The sequence below is a fragment of the Leptosomus discolor genome, chromosome 14 (assembly GCF_034619465.1).
Source record: "Leptosomus discolor isolate bLepDis1 chromosome 14, bLepDis1.hap2, whole genome shotgun sequence".
In the NCBI taxonomy this organism is placed as follows: Eukaryota; Metazoa; Chordata; class Aves; order Leptosomiformes; family Leptosomidae; genus Leptosomus; species Leptosomus discolor.
Window position 1 is genome coordinate 6701641 of NC_141404.1, and position 17136 is coordinate 6718776.

Below are 17136 nucleotides of genomic sequence, written 5' to 3' on the forward strand. Positions count from 1 at the left end.
ATACGCAATGTTCTCACTTTTTGGGATACTGCTTTTTAAGAAATACCATGTGAGGGTGCTGCAATTAAGTTCAGTTTCCTTAAAAGAACAGCAGTTAGGCAGCTCCATGGCACAGTTTCTTTGAGGCAACTAATATATCAAATTAACTCTTAAAAAAAAGTTGAGTGGGTATCAGTCTTGTTCATTAAACTATGAACATTATTTGTTTGTATGACTGCCATCACGTTTAGTGTATTATCAAGGATATACACAAACATACTTAACTCTGCTGCAATAAAAAAGATTAGGGAACCCCCCCCAAATTTATTTTTCAAAGGTAAATAATATAAAAACTTGTTCTTTATCTCTTAAATAGCAGCTTCCATTTTACTACATAAATCCATTTGTAATGTCAAATCATTGAATAACATTTGGGTCATTGTAAAGGAGTCAGTCTAATGAAGTAAATGTGAGGGGTGAATGGTATCAAGTGTGCAAGACCAAACACGGATGGAAACAGGAGCAAAACAAAAATTAAATAAATAGCTCAGAGAAGTTAAAAACATGATAGAAAAAGATAAATGATAGAAGAAGCATGATCTGAAACTGGGAATTTAACGTGGAGAGAAAGGAACAGAAATAAACACAACAGTCCTATTAGAGACAGAAAGTAAGATGTGTTTGGAGAAAGGGGAAATAGAAGTAAGGAAGCAACATGGAAGTTAAAATTGCGTTTAATGCTGCTGTTCAGCTACACTGTTCTGGCAGTTCTGGAAGCCTCCATTCACACCAGATAAGCCAGTTCCTCCCTGCTAGAATTTTTCCTGCATAATGGGACAGAATTTCTTTTAACAGATTTTTGCATGAGAGATTTGATGTGGTGCATTAGAAAACCTAATTTTCCTCAGGTGGGAAGAAGAGGAGCCTATCTGATTGACAGTTGTATGGCAAGATTTCTTTCTTAAGCACTTGTGTGGAAGTGGGCTTGAATGCTTAAGACGTGTAGAAATTCATAGAACACCTCTCAACGGGCAACAAACCAACCAAAGCAGCCAGTATCATGTCAGCATAGAGGCACTATAAATTAGGGTGTGAATTGGACACCATGACAAAGAAAGGCTTCATGCCTTAACATGATTTTTCATCATCAGGCTAAAACTATAAAGTAAATTGATGTAGTTGTACTGGATAGTTTTTGTGTAGAGAAAGCACCATAGGAATAGATGCTTTACTGTATATGGCTTAAAAAAAAATTTAAATAAAATATGAAAAGCTATTAAAAAAGTAAAGATTAATGGACAGTCTTCCACCAAGACACTGGTAACTTGAGATGCTTGTGTATGAAGAAGATAAGCAAAGATGCCTATGAGAAGAAATTTCTTGAACAATGTTGAAGAGAAGGGAAAATATCTAAAAAGGCTGTTCCTCACCTGCTTCCCGCTTAGAACTTAAGCCTGTCTCTGTGCTGACAAATTAGGACCAATTATCAGATGAGACTGTTCTATAGGCAGTGGAAAAGGTTCAATTCTGGTTTTGCTCCATGTTTTATCTATACCAGCAGCTTGAAAAGCCACATTTTTTAATAAAGTCACGTGGGATTCAAGTTGTGCTGCGAACAGAACAGAGTAAGCAACAAAATGATTCTGCTGTGTTGTAAGGGGAGTGACAAAAATGTCTTGCTGCCCCAAAACCTGTGGGAGAGGATCAGTTTAACTTCTACACCCCCTCTGTAATGCAACAACAGCATAGGAAAGGGTAGTTCTTGGGTCAACGTTTTATAATTTGCTGTTGTGGGTAACTGTTAATTTGTTTCCTGCAGCATGTTTGTGTTTCTTAAGTATTTAATATACTCAGTGAAATTTGGCAATCTGGATTGGATTTCTTTGTCCCCACTTGAAATACAGAAACTATACTTTTACTTTTTACAAGAATCACATTGGGAGGCACTCCATTTCTGAGAGGTCAGCAAAAAGCTCATGCTGACTGGGATTCCTATATATTACTCCCATTTTAAAATCTTGTATGTATTGAGGGATTTTTATGGTTTCCAAACTTCCAGTGGTGCCCTAGATTAAAGAGATTTTAATTTATTTGTTGCAAACATATCCTTTGAAAATACAAAATGTTAATCATAAACATATTTATTTTTCAGATAATTACTCTTGTTACATGAACATATGTGGACCATAACACTTAGCCAGACGAATTTACTAGTTAAATTTTGATTTAACTTTGTAAACCACTGTGTCCTTCATTTTAATACGTGGAACAAACATCTCTTGGTTCCCTTAGAATTAGTTAATAAATATTTCTGAATTCTTGAAATGTTTTAGGATGCAAACAAAGCACTGGAAAAATAAAACACATTTTTGTTAATCGTTATATCTAGAAAAAAATCAATTTACCATAAACGTTAAAACTTAGGTTAGTTTGTGTGAGAAAGTAATTTCTGAAAACGGCAAATTAGCTTCTTTTAGAGGGGATTCAGTGACGGCAAAAGAAATTAAATAATTTAATTTATAATTAACATTTACTATTTGGACATGTATAACTGGATAACATGATCTTTAGTAAAGATCATCTATATCATCTTCATTGAAAAATGACTTCATCAAGGATAGCACTATTACTTCATTGTACAGAAGATAAGGTAATACCTTTTTCTATACAAGATACAAGGTGCTGTGTCTTCAGTCAAGACTTCAATAAACTGCTCAGTGATTTCTTCAGACAGGAATATTAGAGCAATGAAGACAGAGTTTATGCTTTGTAACCAATTCAGTGCAGTGAAAGTATTAGATGTCACAGATATTACAGCACAGAGCCCGGAGTCTCACAAGATTTCAGCAAACAATTAACTATTTGAAAATTAAGACTGTTTCATTTAACTGCAATGGAAAGCTCCTTCTAGCCTCTTGGTTGGGACTCTCACATTAATGAGTTTGAGTGCCAACACAGCAATCACAGTCCCAGTACTGGTATGCCAAGTACTGCAGTAACAGAGCACCAGAGGGTTTTTTCATACCTACGTCATAACTTGCTGTACTACTGTGCGTTCATGCGAACACCCTTGATTCCCACAGTGTAACTTTTTAAGCAAACGTCGTAGTTTGTTGGGAAAGTTTTTGTTAATGTATCTGTAGAGCAGAGGCATTACAAAGCTGCTTGAGAAGGCCAAGAATTTTGATAAAATCTTGGTAAAATGTAATATTCGACTGTAACTTTCATCCGCAGTTCTTCCTCGTGCATTAGTAAATGTGCTTACCAGGAGAATAACGTAATAGGGTGTCCATAACGTGAACTGTGTACAGACTGTGGCAATCAAAAGCCTGTGCACTGACGGATCTAATCGTCCAGTGTCTTGATCCAGTGGCGTGGCCTCTTTGCGTATTCGCAAGATTAATATAAGTGCATACAGTACAGCGATAGCTGGCACAACATACCCGATAAAGACCATAATGGCATCTGCTGCTTCTTTGTTCTGCATCTTGGAACATTCAATTATTTTAGTGGATACGTAATTGCAAACATAGAACAAGAGAGATGAAAAACTTGTAAGCATGGCACCACCCCATATGAATCCACAAACATGTTTGGTGTTGTACACGCTTGACATGTAAGTTCTAGGTAGAGCACGTTCAATGTAGTAGTCCAGACTGAGTAATGTAGTAGAGTACATGGTAACTAAAGACGAGACGTTGAATAAAATAAGTAAGGTAATATAAACTTCATTGTTAGAATTCCAGATGGCCCATTTTGTATTGGCAAGACCTAGAAGGTATATTGGCGCCAGAGCGTTGATGATGAGACCAGCGATGGCGATGTTGACAAAGTAAACATCTGGCATAGTCATAGTAGCTTTGTTATAGAGATTAACTAGAACCAGCAAGCCATTGTAACAAAGGCCAATTGGGAAACATATAATGAGGTAGAGCAGGGAAAAGATGGAAAGCACAAGGTGGAAGTCATGGCAGAGGTGCTGGTCCTCACTGTTCTCAGTACTGTTGTTTAAGGTTTCACAGCTCCACATAGTGATTTTAGCCTTTGTATCTTCTCTGCTGGCTACCAGCTTTTCTGTAGAGAGAGAAAAACAGTGACAGTATTGTTTAAATATTATGTTATAAGTGAAATGCAATGTAGTATGAAGAAAGCATTTTAAAGATAGAGACTGTACACTTCACGTAACTGATCACTTTTAAGGTCAGCAACTGAAATGCCTTTTGATCTTGTTAGTCTAGCAGAAAGTCATCTGTGATTCAAAATTTCATAATACTGATAAATGTTCTTAAGTTTTAGTTTAAATTAATTAGTGGCAAATGAGTTAAGGCAGGACACTCAACAGAAATCATAAACCGTGTATGTTTAAAATAAGCACCAATGTAATACACATGAAGGTTATACAATGTTTTTTAACATTATCATTAAATAATGCCTTTTCTATAGCTAATAATATATAAGGGTAGTTGCTGAAGAATTGAAGGCTATAAGCTAAAGCACAAATCTTAGCAATAAGATGGACAATAGAGTTCTCTAAGCTGCTAAATAAGAGGTGTTAAATAAGCTTTCTCTTGAAAAGATGTTTCTTAGGAGGCACATCCAAGGCAGTATGGTGGACGTACGCTGGACCACTGATAAAAATGACAAAGACTAGAGGAAACTGAGAAATGAGGTGAAGGGGTTGTTTTTTATAGGTCAGTTTGTATCCAGGCTTCCAACCTATAACTATTTAGTTCTGAAAAAACAATGGACCTCTGTAGTCAGGGCAACCTAATATCAGGGTGGCCTGACTTTCCAAAAAGGCAAGAATTAGCTATCATTTCCTCTCAAAATAGCTTGAATTCTTTAAAAGCTATGCTAGTATCAGTAGTTGTTGTCCAGCTATCTTTATCAGCAGTAAAGAGATAACATTAACTGAAATCAGTAAACTTCAAAGCTATCATGAAAAGTCTCTTTCCAAAACGCAGAAATAATCTCTAAAGTACAACTCAAAATATCTAGCCTTAAAATCATGGTTATTATTCCTGCCAGCCCATTTCTGGGGCAGTGTAGAATTTATGCAGCAGGTGATTTCCCATGTCACGTGTACTCTGATACTGTCAGACACTCAGCGTTGTTTTGTGTGCTTCCCTTTTAGCATGTATAGGAAAGTATAAGTAAACGTACCTGCATTCTTTCCGGAGAGAGAGCAAGATTTAATCAAATCCACCATAAACATTGTGCAACTAAAATGAATGTTACTGGACAACATGCTATACTCCATGAACCATATGGCTAAATTATACAGTATGGGTTTTGTGAGCATAGGGGTACGTGGCTGCACCTCTCTAGTGCTAATCCTTTGACACTTCAGCCATAGTACAGAATTTGTTCCAGAATCATGTGAACTTCCATTTTTTATTTCCCATTGCAGTTGTTTTGTGTGCATTTTTCTTCTAAATACCATAGCCCGTGCCAGAAATCAGGCTAAAAATACAGTAATTTTAGCTGGGCAAACAAATTTTTATTCCACTGTCATATATTGGATTTCCTCTAATAAGTGGCTTCTGTGGCAGCAGCACAAGAACCAGTTCTGTTGCTTTCAAAGCTTTCTTTCACCTTTGTGGAAAAACTTACTTTTTCATTTGTTTGTTTTCTCAAATCGGTTCTTTAGCTATAGTATTGCATATGAGTAGACAGTACAGTATCTTTGTTCTCTTTCAATCCTCACACCATTTTTGAGCACTGAAAACAATGCAGTTTATTTTCAGGAAGCACCTTGTTTTAAGTTTTTAAGAAAGAAAAAGAAAAGCTGTTTCGCACAGTTGAAGGCAACTGGAATTACATCTCATTGAACTGTTATGAGTTCATTCAACCAAAGCAGCAGACTGGAACTAGATATTGCAAATATATGCATTATGGTGAGTGCAAGGGTGACTAAGCACAGGCATGGATACAATCACGTATTTCCATTATGTAGGTTTGTCCTTAAGCATGTAGCTTTGATTACTCCAGACTGAATTACATCAGCCACAGAATACCTGCCTGTATATTGTCACAGAAGATCAACAGTCTTTGCTACCACACTTTATATTTTATAGACCAGGGGCATGTCTGTTTTCACAAGTGTTTTTAGTAATTACCCCTTTTTTCTTTACATCCTCTAACTGAAGTTAAATAAGAGAATTCTATTTTGATGATAGAAATGGTAGGCAATTAATTGTGTTAAATAGTCATCTTAGGGAATTGCAAAACTTATGTCTGAAATGAGCAAAAATAAAATCCAAAATAAAAATAGTTTCTGAAGAGATTTTGTTGATGACTTCCAAATTACCAACATGAGGTATTTTTGCCACTACTGTAGAAATGCCCCGTTTTTAATTGTCACTTACCTGTGAAGGCGCTGGACCTGTTTGCTGTGCGGCACAGGCCCAGCTCAGCACTTCCTACCTAGCCCTGTCTGTTGGCATTTTAAAGGCAGTTTTGTCTTCACAGACCGTGTCTGGGTCAGTCCCTGCGGTGCTTGGGCAGCGGCAGTTTCACTCGATCGACCCGAACCAGCCGCAAGCAGCTCTGCAGCCCCGGGCTGGCTCTGCTGCCCCAGGGAACGCTGCACTCCTCTGGGGGCTGCGGCCCGCCTCGGCCTGCCCCACCGCCCCCCCGGCCTCGCCCGCCGGGGCACCGTGTCCCACCGACCACCGGAGGCAGGACGCGGGCGGGAGCCCCCCCCCGCCCCGCCAGCCGCCGCTCGCCCCCGGCTGCCTTTCCCACGGCCTCGACCTCGGCAGCGCCGCTGCGAAGCCTCTTACCTTTCGCTCACGGCTCACATTCCTCCGCGCTGCCGGAGTCGCACGCGTGTGCTCAGCCCCGTTTCGGAGGCCGCCGGCCGGCTGCGAAGCCCCGGCGCGTTTCTCCTGGCCCACATGGTGCTCGCCCCCCGGCAGCCGCGGGCAGCGGGCGGCTCTGCCGGCGCTGCACTTGTTTTTCCTCGCGAAGTTACTCGCAAGTTTCTGCTTGGCTTGGCAGGCGGCAGGCCCCTCCCTTCCCCTGTTTACGGCCGGTTGTGAGAAGTGAGAGGCTGTGCTCGGAGGCAGCGAGCGGTTGGATCCACCTCAGCTTAGTCTCTGGGTTTCAGATTGACTACTTAAAAAATACCCGGGCTGCTGGAGCAGGCAGGGTGGGTATGGAATTGTCATCTGCGCTGGGCTCCTCCGGGGACACTGGAGAGGCTGTTCCATTCTCTGCAAGTGCAATCAGCAGCGCTCCTTGAAGAGCACGGGTTTCATTTTTACCCTGGGATGAGAATTATGTAGCTTTGAGGTTTCGTTTTTATAGGCCGTGCTTGTTAAACAATCAGCATTTAAACATTCCTGTGCTGTGAAGTGCACAGGTGCTTGTGCCACTTGCAGAGGTAAACTAGCTTCTAGTGCAAGCTAAGAGGAGAAGTTTCTGAGCGTTTGCTTTGAATTTGGAGATTGTTTTGGTGTTGTAAAAAGGCGTTACGATGTGAGCCTTATTTTGCGACAGTATTACAGATTCCATTCTGTTTCCTTTTTCTGAAAAGTTGAAAAGACAATTGTTCTCAAGAGTATTTGCATGTCACTCACAGTTAATGTGTGTGAGTGTGCATATTCTCTGCACGTTTAAAACGGGTCACTTCTTAAAAGAGTTTTTGAACAGGAGGTTGATAATTTATCCCATACTGAATTTTGTACTGTGGTTGTGCTGTTTATACGGAAACTCTTCAGACTAATGAACTAAAGTTACTACCTTTGAAGTATGTTTTTAACTGATATTGTCAACTGAAACTAAGAGCTGTCTTAGGTTTTTTAAAATAATTTGTCTTATATTTGAGATTCTGAGGCTTTATTCCATAGCAAATAAGCACTAATGAAAAATCCCTTAATTAAAAATTAAGCAGGTGTTTATGGAATAAATACCAAAGAAATGCTAAAAATGGTTATTCAGTTTGCGTTGAGTTACTCTATCTGACTGCAGTTTGGTTTTTTAGGCAAGGTCTGTGCTTCTTGGTTTGTATTTAACAATTCATTATGAATACTGTAAAACCACTGCAACTCCCAAATGGCGGAAAATTCCTACGTTCCTATTTGATGTATAGTCCACAGACAGAATTGCGTATGTGCTGTGGATAACCCTGTGTTATAAACTCTGGCATCAAGGCTTCGCTGCCTGAAAACTTTAGAAGGACTTTCGTCATTGTAAGTTCACTGAGGAAATAGCAAAGTAAGAAAGGTATTAGTGTGGAAGTACTTTTAATGTTCTGATGCTTGGCTGAAAGCCAATTTCTTTACATGTCATGAAAGCTGGAGGTGGTTTTATTTAGGTAAAAATTTGCATTAAGTACTTAACACTGCACAAAAAGTTAAGAGCACTTGGTGGCAAAGCTTAATTTAGTAAAGATGTGTAAAATGAACTTTAATTACTGAGAAGAAATGGAGTTCTGCTTACTTGTGTTACCGAGTCCATAGCTGCAGTCAGGTTTTTTCCGACATTTTCGTTCAGAATGCAGCACTAAGTTGCAGAGCAGGTTGGTTAACAGTTTCAAGCGTGACCGTTCTACGCTCTGATTATTTTATTTGACTTAAAAACCCCCAAACCTTTATCCAGCTGTGGCACACTCTCTTGCTCTGTAGATTTTTGTGTTTAGACAGTAAGTGATTTGTCAGCTTGTTCTGTTATCATCTCTATGTGAAATAACTCTTATCTAGATTATCTGACCTCTGAATATGTGTTTTCACAAGTTGTAACATCATTATAAATCATATGTGCTAATAAAGCTGTTGCCAACGAGGTAAGTCTCTAAACAGGCCTAAGCCTCCTACCTTCATCAGCTCTTCTGGAGTTCCCAGAAGATCTCGTAATTCCTACAGAGTCCGAAACCCAGGGGTGCTGCATAGGGGAAGGCTGAGCGCTACATAGAGCTTTGCTGGACGGCACAAGTTTGCTTCAGATCAAGACCGAGAAGACTGAAAAGCTTGGCCAGAAGTGTTGCATATTTGCATGAACCATGACTTAGTAGATATTGTCGGCTACTTATCAGGGTTTGAAAGGTGCTTTTTGAAAGTGTCATGTGAAGTATTACTTATGGATTAATTCTTAGAACTTTAAATAATGAATGATTGGTATTTCTGGAAAATAGCTTACCAGCAATTAGTCGTACCTCAAGGGGAACACACTGTGAACTCTCGGGTGCAAAAGAATGAAATGTCACACTGCTGTTACCTCTCAGTCTGGGTAACATGACATTGTTTTAGGCTTACTAGCTTATATACATACCATAGGGATTAGCAGAAGACTTGTTGGCTGGATATACAGAAAAGTAAAACTAGATTGCTGAGGTTAGATCTGAAGGGAAAAAAATTCAGCAGCGCAGGCAAGTAGGTTTCAGAATAACTTTCCTTACGCAGTTGCTGATATGGTGCTGTTTATAATACAATGATACAGCTCAGATAAAATTCTTTTAACGTTAGTGGAGAAGAAAATCCTGCTTGATACTGGGTGCTGGGCTGAAAAACAGGCCCCTTCCAACCCTGTCATTTATGTCTTTGTGGTGCAATCATTGACCAGTTTGGCAGGTGGTACGTTTATAATTGATACCGGTTCCATTTTATAGCGTAATTAATTCAGTGCAATATGATGTGAAGGAAGCCATGGCCAAATAACAAGAATAATTGCTATAAAGTAGCATTGAATATAACCCTGTCTTGGATGTTTAAAAAAGTACAAATATATGTTGTCTTCAGAGCACTTCAAAACTTAGCTCCTTCCTGTAGGCCCTCCTCTCACTAGCTAGGTGACCTCTTTTTATTGTTCCACAGATGTTGGCAACCGCTGCCACTTGTTTATTCTTTCATTCTGTAAGCACCATCTTTGTGGTAAATCATCTGCATAGCAGCTACTTGGTCATTCAGATCCCACTTGTGCCATGATAATCTGCTTACTGCCCCTGGCCTCTTGGCAACCTACTAAATAGATGCAATTATTTTTTTCCTGTTTTAACCTTTTGTTTACATTATTATTATTATTGTTATTATTATAAAATATATATAATTCCATATAATGTAAAACTGTTAACAGTGTCAGCTGCACACTTTGTTTCTATTTAGATTGTTCATCTCTTTGGGAATCTTGAGTTCATGTAAGGCCATGTCAGAATTAAGCTTCTGCAAATTGCTGTCACAGATCAGTAAGCATCCACAAATGAGTTCAGATGCTCCTTTGGTTTGGAAGGAAGAGAGGAAAACTTGATTTTAGGTTATGGCAACTGTTTCTCAATATTTGCTTCTTCTGTGTATTAGGTTAGAACTGAAGAACTTTCTTCTGTCTTCAGAGTCCACAGAAGATTGCTCAAAACAACTTGTGTGTACCTCAGAAACAGATAACTGTATTTGCTTTCTTTTCTCTTTCACCCCCCTGAATTTTCAAGCAGCTTAAAGCTCATGAGAACAGATAATATACTGCAATGAAGAAAGGCAAAAAAGATCAACTACTGTGGAAACCATAATAAAAACTGCCAAAGGGTGTTTTTAAGAGACTGTTATATCTGTTAGAGAGTGGCAGTGTGGTAGTGATCTGGAAGGTTGTAATAACCAAGTACTGTGGGATAGAAGAGTCAAATGAAATTCCTGCAAAGTGGGGAGACTTAAGTTCTGTGGAGAGCAGATAGTCCAGCATTAAGGCCCCTAAAGATTTGTGTGGAAGGAGCCCCATGTTCAGACAGATGCTGTCTGCCAGGCACATCTGCCACTTCAGATAAATCCTCCTTTTTAATGCTGTTTCTTTCTTTGTTACAGAGCCTCTGCGGTGGCTAGGTTGCGATGGCTGTGCCCTCCTCGCAGCTGCTCGGGGACAATGCACTGGGGACTCTGCATGGGTTAACTCTATAAACTCGATCATGTTTTGTTAACTTCTCTCAGTGTCCCCATAACAGATGAGGGTGACTGGTCTCCTGCTCCACCTCTTCCTGGCTTAGCTTTATCACTGAATTCCGAAAGAGCCTCTATATGGAAAACCTGGCATATCTTTTATCTTTTAACATTTATGTGCAGCGAGAAATGATTCACCGTAGAGTGAACAATGCAGCTTTTAATACATCATAGATGTGTTGTGGGTTAAGGTTTCATTGCTGCAAAAAGTGAAATATCTTATTTTTGTGCAGTTCTAGAGATAGGGTATTCCATCAGGCAGAGTGAATTTATGCAGCGGTCACCTGTATTCGTCTACAAGCCTTAGCTGCCTGGATTTCTGAAACAAGGTACTGTTTTGAGATGCCGAAATATCCACTAGGTAATAGTTTTCTTAAAAAAACCTGAATTGTATGCAAAACAAGCCCCCTGTAATTTTCCTAGTATTCATATTCAGTTCCAGTAACTTACGGTATATTAGATAACAGGAATAATTAGAATGAATGTAGTATTAGAAAATAGGCTTCCTAAGATGCTTCGAGTTCTGGATTTTATAAAGTTTACTAATTGGAATACAAGAAGTGACAGCTTTTAAGCATCTGCAGAGTAGATGGCACCGTTCGGAGTGTTGAACACAAGCAGCCAGTTAGCACTACTGCAGCTCCTAGTGCGTGTTTTCGGAGCCCTTGGAAGCTGACTTTGATGCAGCTGTCCTACTTTAAAACTGAGTGGCAACAAACTTAAATAAAATTCAGTATCAAGATGATTCAAAGTTACTGTATATACTCAAGTTTTTAACTGGTTCAGTGCAAAAAAATCTTTTAAAAAAATGTAACCTTGTAGCACAATTTCCACTATGCTTATAACTGGTGAGCCACAGACACCGAAAGGCTTAATTAAAACATGCTATTTCAGTTTCTTGGAGGGCACACAAGCCCATTAACTAGCAAGTATTTTAATTCCGTTTAAAACTGAATATAAGTTGCAGTTTCTTTTCATATGAAGTACTTCAACTCAATGGATCTAACAAGGATTGCAGGCGTCTTCAGAAAACATTCTACTATCGCGATGTTGATGTTCAGAGTAGCTGGGACTTAGTAGATTTACCTAGTTGATGCACTTTGTCCCATTGTTTATAATGAAAGTATTTAGTTAATTTTTTCTGACTAAGGAATTGAATACTTTAGGTGGGTGATTACATTAAAGAATGTAATATGTTCCTCTTATGTGAAGATCGTTAGATCATGGGGACGAATTTAAAATTTTCTGTTGAGGCCTTTTTAATATTTGAGAAAATATAAAATTACAAGACAGTTTTATGGTAAATTTCTTTGTTTAGCAGATTTCTTTGTTTAGATGATGGGTGCAAACAGATCATTTGCACCTCTTACAAGATAGCAAGTGGCTAGATCTCTGCATTTCCAGCATTTTGGAGTTGCTCCAGTTCCAGGTAAGGAATGTATATGAACTGAACATTATGCTTCTGGTCCATGTAAATCAGCATCACTCCAGTAAAGAAGACAGATTCTTGCCAATCAAAATTAATGCTATCTATTCTAGATATTGCAGACTGATTTTTTCCCAGAGACAGAGCACAGACAAAGGTGCACTGACTGCTGGAATTACTCTGTAAATGAGCTGGCCTGGAGAGTTGGCAGAGTGGAAACAGCAGCTCTTATCTTAACCCACTGTTAGCTTCACTCGTGCTTAGGACTTTTAACAGGGAACACTGCTGAAATTTGGCAGCATGAAAACATTCCCCACAGATATTTTGCTGCCAGTTGCAAAGACTGACAGGAGGCACAGATGGTAGTTTTCCTGGAAACTACAATATAACGCCATTTCCTATTAGAAACATCCGTGAAGGTTGACCTGGTGACTTATCAACGAGCCATCACATTGACTGTGTAGGAAACTCTTGTGAAACAGACTCAGACTGCAGGGACCAGGTTTCCAGTAAATGCAAAAATATTGATGTAGTTCTTTCTCAGATAACGTTTACAAGAGTGAGTACGAAAGTGTTTTGAGTTTAAAGTTTGCAGGAGAAAACTGGCCCTCAGCAGAGTTGCACTAAGGCTGAATGACTTCAAAATTTATCACATCTGTTGGAAGTAAACAGGTATCTTTCTGATAATTGTCAGCAAGTCTGAGACATCTTGTTCTTGACACTCCTGTGGCACTTAATTTCTATTGCTTGGTGAAGGAAATATAGTTTTCTAGCTGCCTCTTGGATGAACTAGAATATTTACTGATTGCATTTATAATGTCTGAATAAAATAATTAAATTTTACATTCTAGGAGGGCTAGTATATTATTAATGCTGATCTAAGGGCAGCTATTATTGGACTGTAAGATATGGAATCAGAATTTTCTTTTACCAGGGGCTTGGAATTAATTAAGAGGCATCTTACTGTGACGTGAATGGGTTCTGATTTGTCCATCTCCTGCTTGTCATGTGCCACTCCCCACTCCACTTTATCAGTGATAGGGTTTTTTACTGCTTATTAATCAACACTTTCTACCAGTAATCTTGATTTCTTGTAAGGCTCCCCATTGCACCTATATGTATGGAATGACCTATGAAAAATTGAAAAAGTCAGTAATAACATTTAGCACTTTGTGCAGGCAAAGGGTTTGACAGTTTTAAGTACTTGATGACTTGATTTGAGTCCTTGGCTGTGATTTTTCACAGGTGTGTGGGTGGGGATGCATCTTTAGATATTCTTAATGGGTGTCATTTTTTCCAGCCAGTATGAGGCTAGGAAAATGTTTCCAAGGCAAAAAAAACAAACGTAATTTTGGGGGAAGAAATGTGCAGAGGAGTCTTTGTAAACCAACACTCTCTAAACCTAAAGTCTCCCATTACAAAAACATCTGTGAAGTTACACCTTGGGTATACAACCTGTAGCCACCTGTTACCCACATTCTGTCCAGTCCATGGTATTTTGGGAAGCCATGGTTAGGATTTGTACAAATTCCTGGGACTACAGCCAAATAAGTGCCATTGAAATAAATGCTAATACTTACTAATTGCAGTGTATTGATTTACATCCCATACAGCAACTACTGTTGTGGGTTTTTTTTTAATTTGGACAGATTTTTTTTTTTAAAGATTTCTTAGTGTCCTCGACAGGTACACACATTTTTAAAAATCTTGCATGCTGCAGGAAGAAAGCATGACTTCTGTTGCAGATTTTGTTACTGCAGGAGCTCTATAGAGCCTTGATATATAAAATTGTGTTGGGTTTGCATGGCAAGGTTTTGGTAGCGAGGGGGGCTACAGGGGTGGTTTCTCTGAGAAGTTGCTAAAAGCTTCCCCTATGTCAGACAGAGCCAATGCCAGCCGGCTCCAAGATGAACTCACTGTTGGCTATCAGTGACAGTGGTAGCAGCGGTGGGATAGCATATTTAAGAAGGGGAAACAACAATTGCAACTGGAGACAGGAGTGAGAATCTGAGAAACAACTCTGCAGACACCAAGGTCAGTGCAGGAGGAGGGGGAGGAGGTGCTCCAGGTGCTGGAGCAGAGATTCCCCTGCAGCCCATGGTGAAGACCATGGTGAGGCAGGCTGTCCCCCTGCAGCCCACGGAGGTGAATGGTGGAGCAGAAATCCACCTGCAGCCCGTGGAGGACCCCACGCTGGAGTAGGTGGGTGCCTGAAGGGGGCTATGACTCCACGGGAAGCCCATGCTGGAGCAGGCTCCTGGCAGGACCTGTGGCCTCATGGAGATGTAGGAGCCCAGGCTGGAGCAGGTTTGCTGACAGGACTTGTGACCCTGGGGGGGGACCCACGCTGGGGCAGTCTGTTCCTGAAGGACTGCACCCCATGGAGGGGACCTGCACTGGAGCAGTTTGTGAAGAACTGCAGCCTGTGGGAAGGACTCACGCTGGAGAAGTTCCTGGAGGACTGTCTCCCATGGGAGGGACCCCACGCTGGAGCAGGGAAAGCGTGTGAGGAGTCCTCCCCGTGAGGAGGAAGGAGCGGCAGAGACAATGTGTGACGAACTGACCCCAACCCCCATTCCCCTTCCCCCTGTGCTGCTGGTGGGGAGGAGGTAGAGAAACGGGGAGTAAAGTTAAGCCTGGGAAGAAGGGGGGGGGGGGGGGCGAAAGTGGTTTTGAGATTCGGTTTTATTTCTCATTATCCTACTCTGATTTGGTTGGTAATAAATTAAACTAATTTCCCCAAGTTGAGTCTGTTTTGCCCGTGCGGTAATTGCTGAGTGATCTCTCCCTGTCCTTATGTCGACCCACGAGCCTGTCATTGTATTTTCTCTCTCCTGTCCAGCTGAGGAGGGCAGTGACAGAGTGGCTTTGGTGGGCGCCTGGCGTCCAGCCAGGGTCAACCCACCACAAAAATAAATTTATAATCTGCTTCCTCCTGTGCTAATGGGTGGAAGCTTGAGGAGTAATTAGTTTGTCATGGAGCCAGTTTCTTAGTAATGATTGATAAATGGTTGTTTTTACATAGGCCACACAGCCACAGGGCACATACCAACAGTAAACTAGTTTGCATGGAGGTCACTGGAGCCTACTAGCCTATCTTCGCTTAAATGAGCCTTACGTGTTTTAGCTGTTGTGGAAAATATGCAGAATATTCTGCTAAACTCTTATCTGATGTTCAGATCCTGCACTCAGAAATTCAAATGAGTCTTTATGATGTGCGGATCACAAACATAGATATTGACATGAATCACTTTGTCCAGACATTTGATTAACTTTTTTTCATCATTTCAGAATCAGTCCAACTTCTGTTGAAACCCGTGGGATACTGCTTTGACTTAAATGATGGGGCCAGTCAAATACATCAGGATGTGATGCTGGCATGAGAAATAGGGTGCTGCCTTTTTATGCTGCTTTAGCATTTGTATAAAAAGGACGTAAAGTTCAGCTGACAGAGCCCTAAAGGAAAGTAGGTCTTCTGCTAAGTACAGTAGAAACCAGATTTGCAAATATCATGGTGATTAGCATGGTTAAAAATGCTTATGGAGGCTAAAAAGGACAGCAGTCATTCTGCTTATTCAAAGCTTCTGCTGAAAGCAGTTAGGAAAATTTTGGTGCTTTGAAGTTTGCCTTTGGCTTACCTTCTTTTATAATAGAAATTAAAGTGCAGCTTTATTGTGATTAATTAGTTAATTAGTTGCTGCTGTGTCTTTTAGCTGCTTTGCAGTAATATTTCACAGTATGGTTTACTGTGTTTTATCATTATGCTATGAATAGAAGATTCATAAATACCTCACATTTAAAATTCTTTTGCTTCGGTAAAGACTAATTGGATTAACTTTTGATCAATTCCTCTGCTATGCTTCTGCTATACTGTTATACTTCTAGATTTAATATACAGAAAAAACGAGATCTCATGTGTTCAGAGCGATGAACAAAAAAACTTAGAAGTGCACACTCAGTACGTAAAGACATAGTAAATGAGAAATCCAGCCTAATGTGCAAGAGCATGAAAATTGATACGCATAAGAAAAAGAGTACTGTAACTTTCTTTTGGACAACCAAATAAAAGTAGGAGCATGACAGATTTAAACAATGACATTTTCCTAAAGAACTGTTATCTTAAAACCTGAACATCGGTTTCTAACGATGGCACTATTCATTTTCACTGATCCAAGGTTTATACGCATTTATGTAAATTGTTTCTAGGCTCTTAAAACCCGAAAGCAATCTAAAAGGTGAACTTAAAATCTCACCTGGTAGGCAATGCCTTGTTGTTCCTTGATGGCTGGCAGAAACATTTTGCCCATCAAGTCAGACCCTTTTCAAAGTGAGCTCAGCAGAAACTCCAATATCTCATTTCTCTAGTAGGAATAAACAATGGGAGAGCTTAGAAAAAGACCGCTGACGCCGCTGCACTGCCCTCGGTAGTGGCACCGAACTTTGTGTATACATGTGACTTCCCTGCACATACATACACATAATCCTTTAAGCTTCAGCTGCACGCTCTTACTGGCGCAGAGGGCTGTTGCAAAAACAGGGGGGCTGATCCTGCCGTAAGGACTGTTCTGCGTAGCATGTTCATAATTGTGAAAGGGGGTTTTAGGGTCGGTTTTTGGAAAGGACAAACTGAAAGGACGTTACTGTGGTTTGAGAACAGTTCAACCTTTGGTGTAGTTAGGTCATGGGAGACAAATAGGGGCTGCATGGAACCGGGAGAGCTTTTTTGGTATGAGGAAAAAAATTTTGCCATAGGAATAGCTGTTCTGCAAAGCTGCGCGTGTTTCCAGAGTAATAAACCTAGCGCAAAAT

At 40.1% G+C, this 17136-nt stretch overlaps 2 protein-coding genes across 2 annotated transcripts in view; one reads left to right on the top strand and one right to left on the bottom strand.

Annotated features, from left to right (window-relative positions):
* CHLSN (cholesin) overlaps window positions 1–17136 on the top strand; it is a 133526-nt gene that overhangs the window by 44537 nt on the left and 71853 nt on the right. The window lies entirely within an intron of this gene.
* Window positions 2105–6834, bottom strand: GPR146 (G protein-coupled receptor 146). Its single transcript, XM_086472970.1, has 2 exons — window positions 6765–6834; window positions 2105–4053 (listed from the first exon to the last, which is right to left on the bottom strand). Exon 2 carries the CDS (start codon window positions 4007–4009, stop codon window positions 3005–3007), a length of 1005 nt encoding a protein of 334 aa, XP_086329096.1. The 5' UTR covers window positions 4010–4053; window positions 6765–6834; the 3' UTR covers window positions 2105–3004.

Bases quoted from the DNA above. Each gene is read 5' to 3' on its own strand.
- GPR146 (XM_086472970.1), bottom strand. From the start codon at position 4,009: ATGTGGAGCTGTGAAACCTTAAACAACAGTACTGAGAACAGTGAGGAC.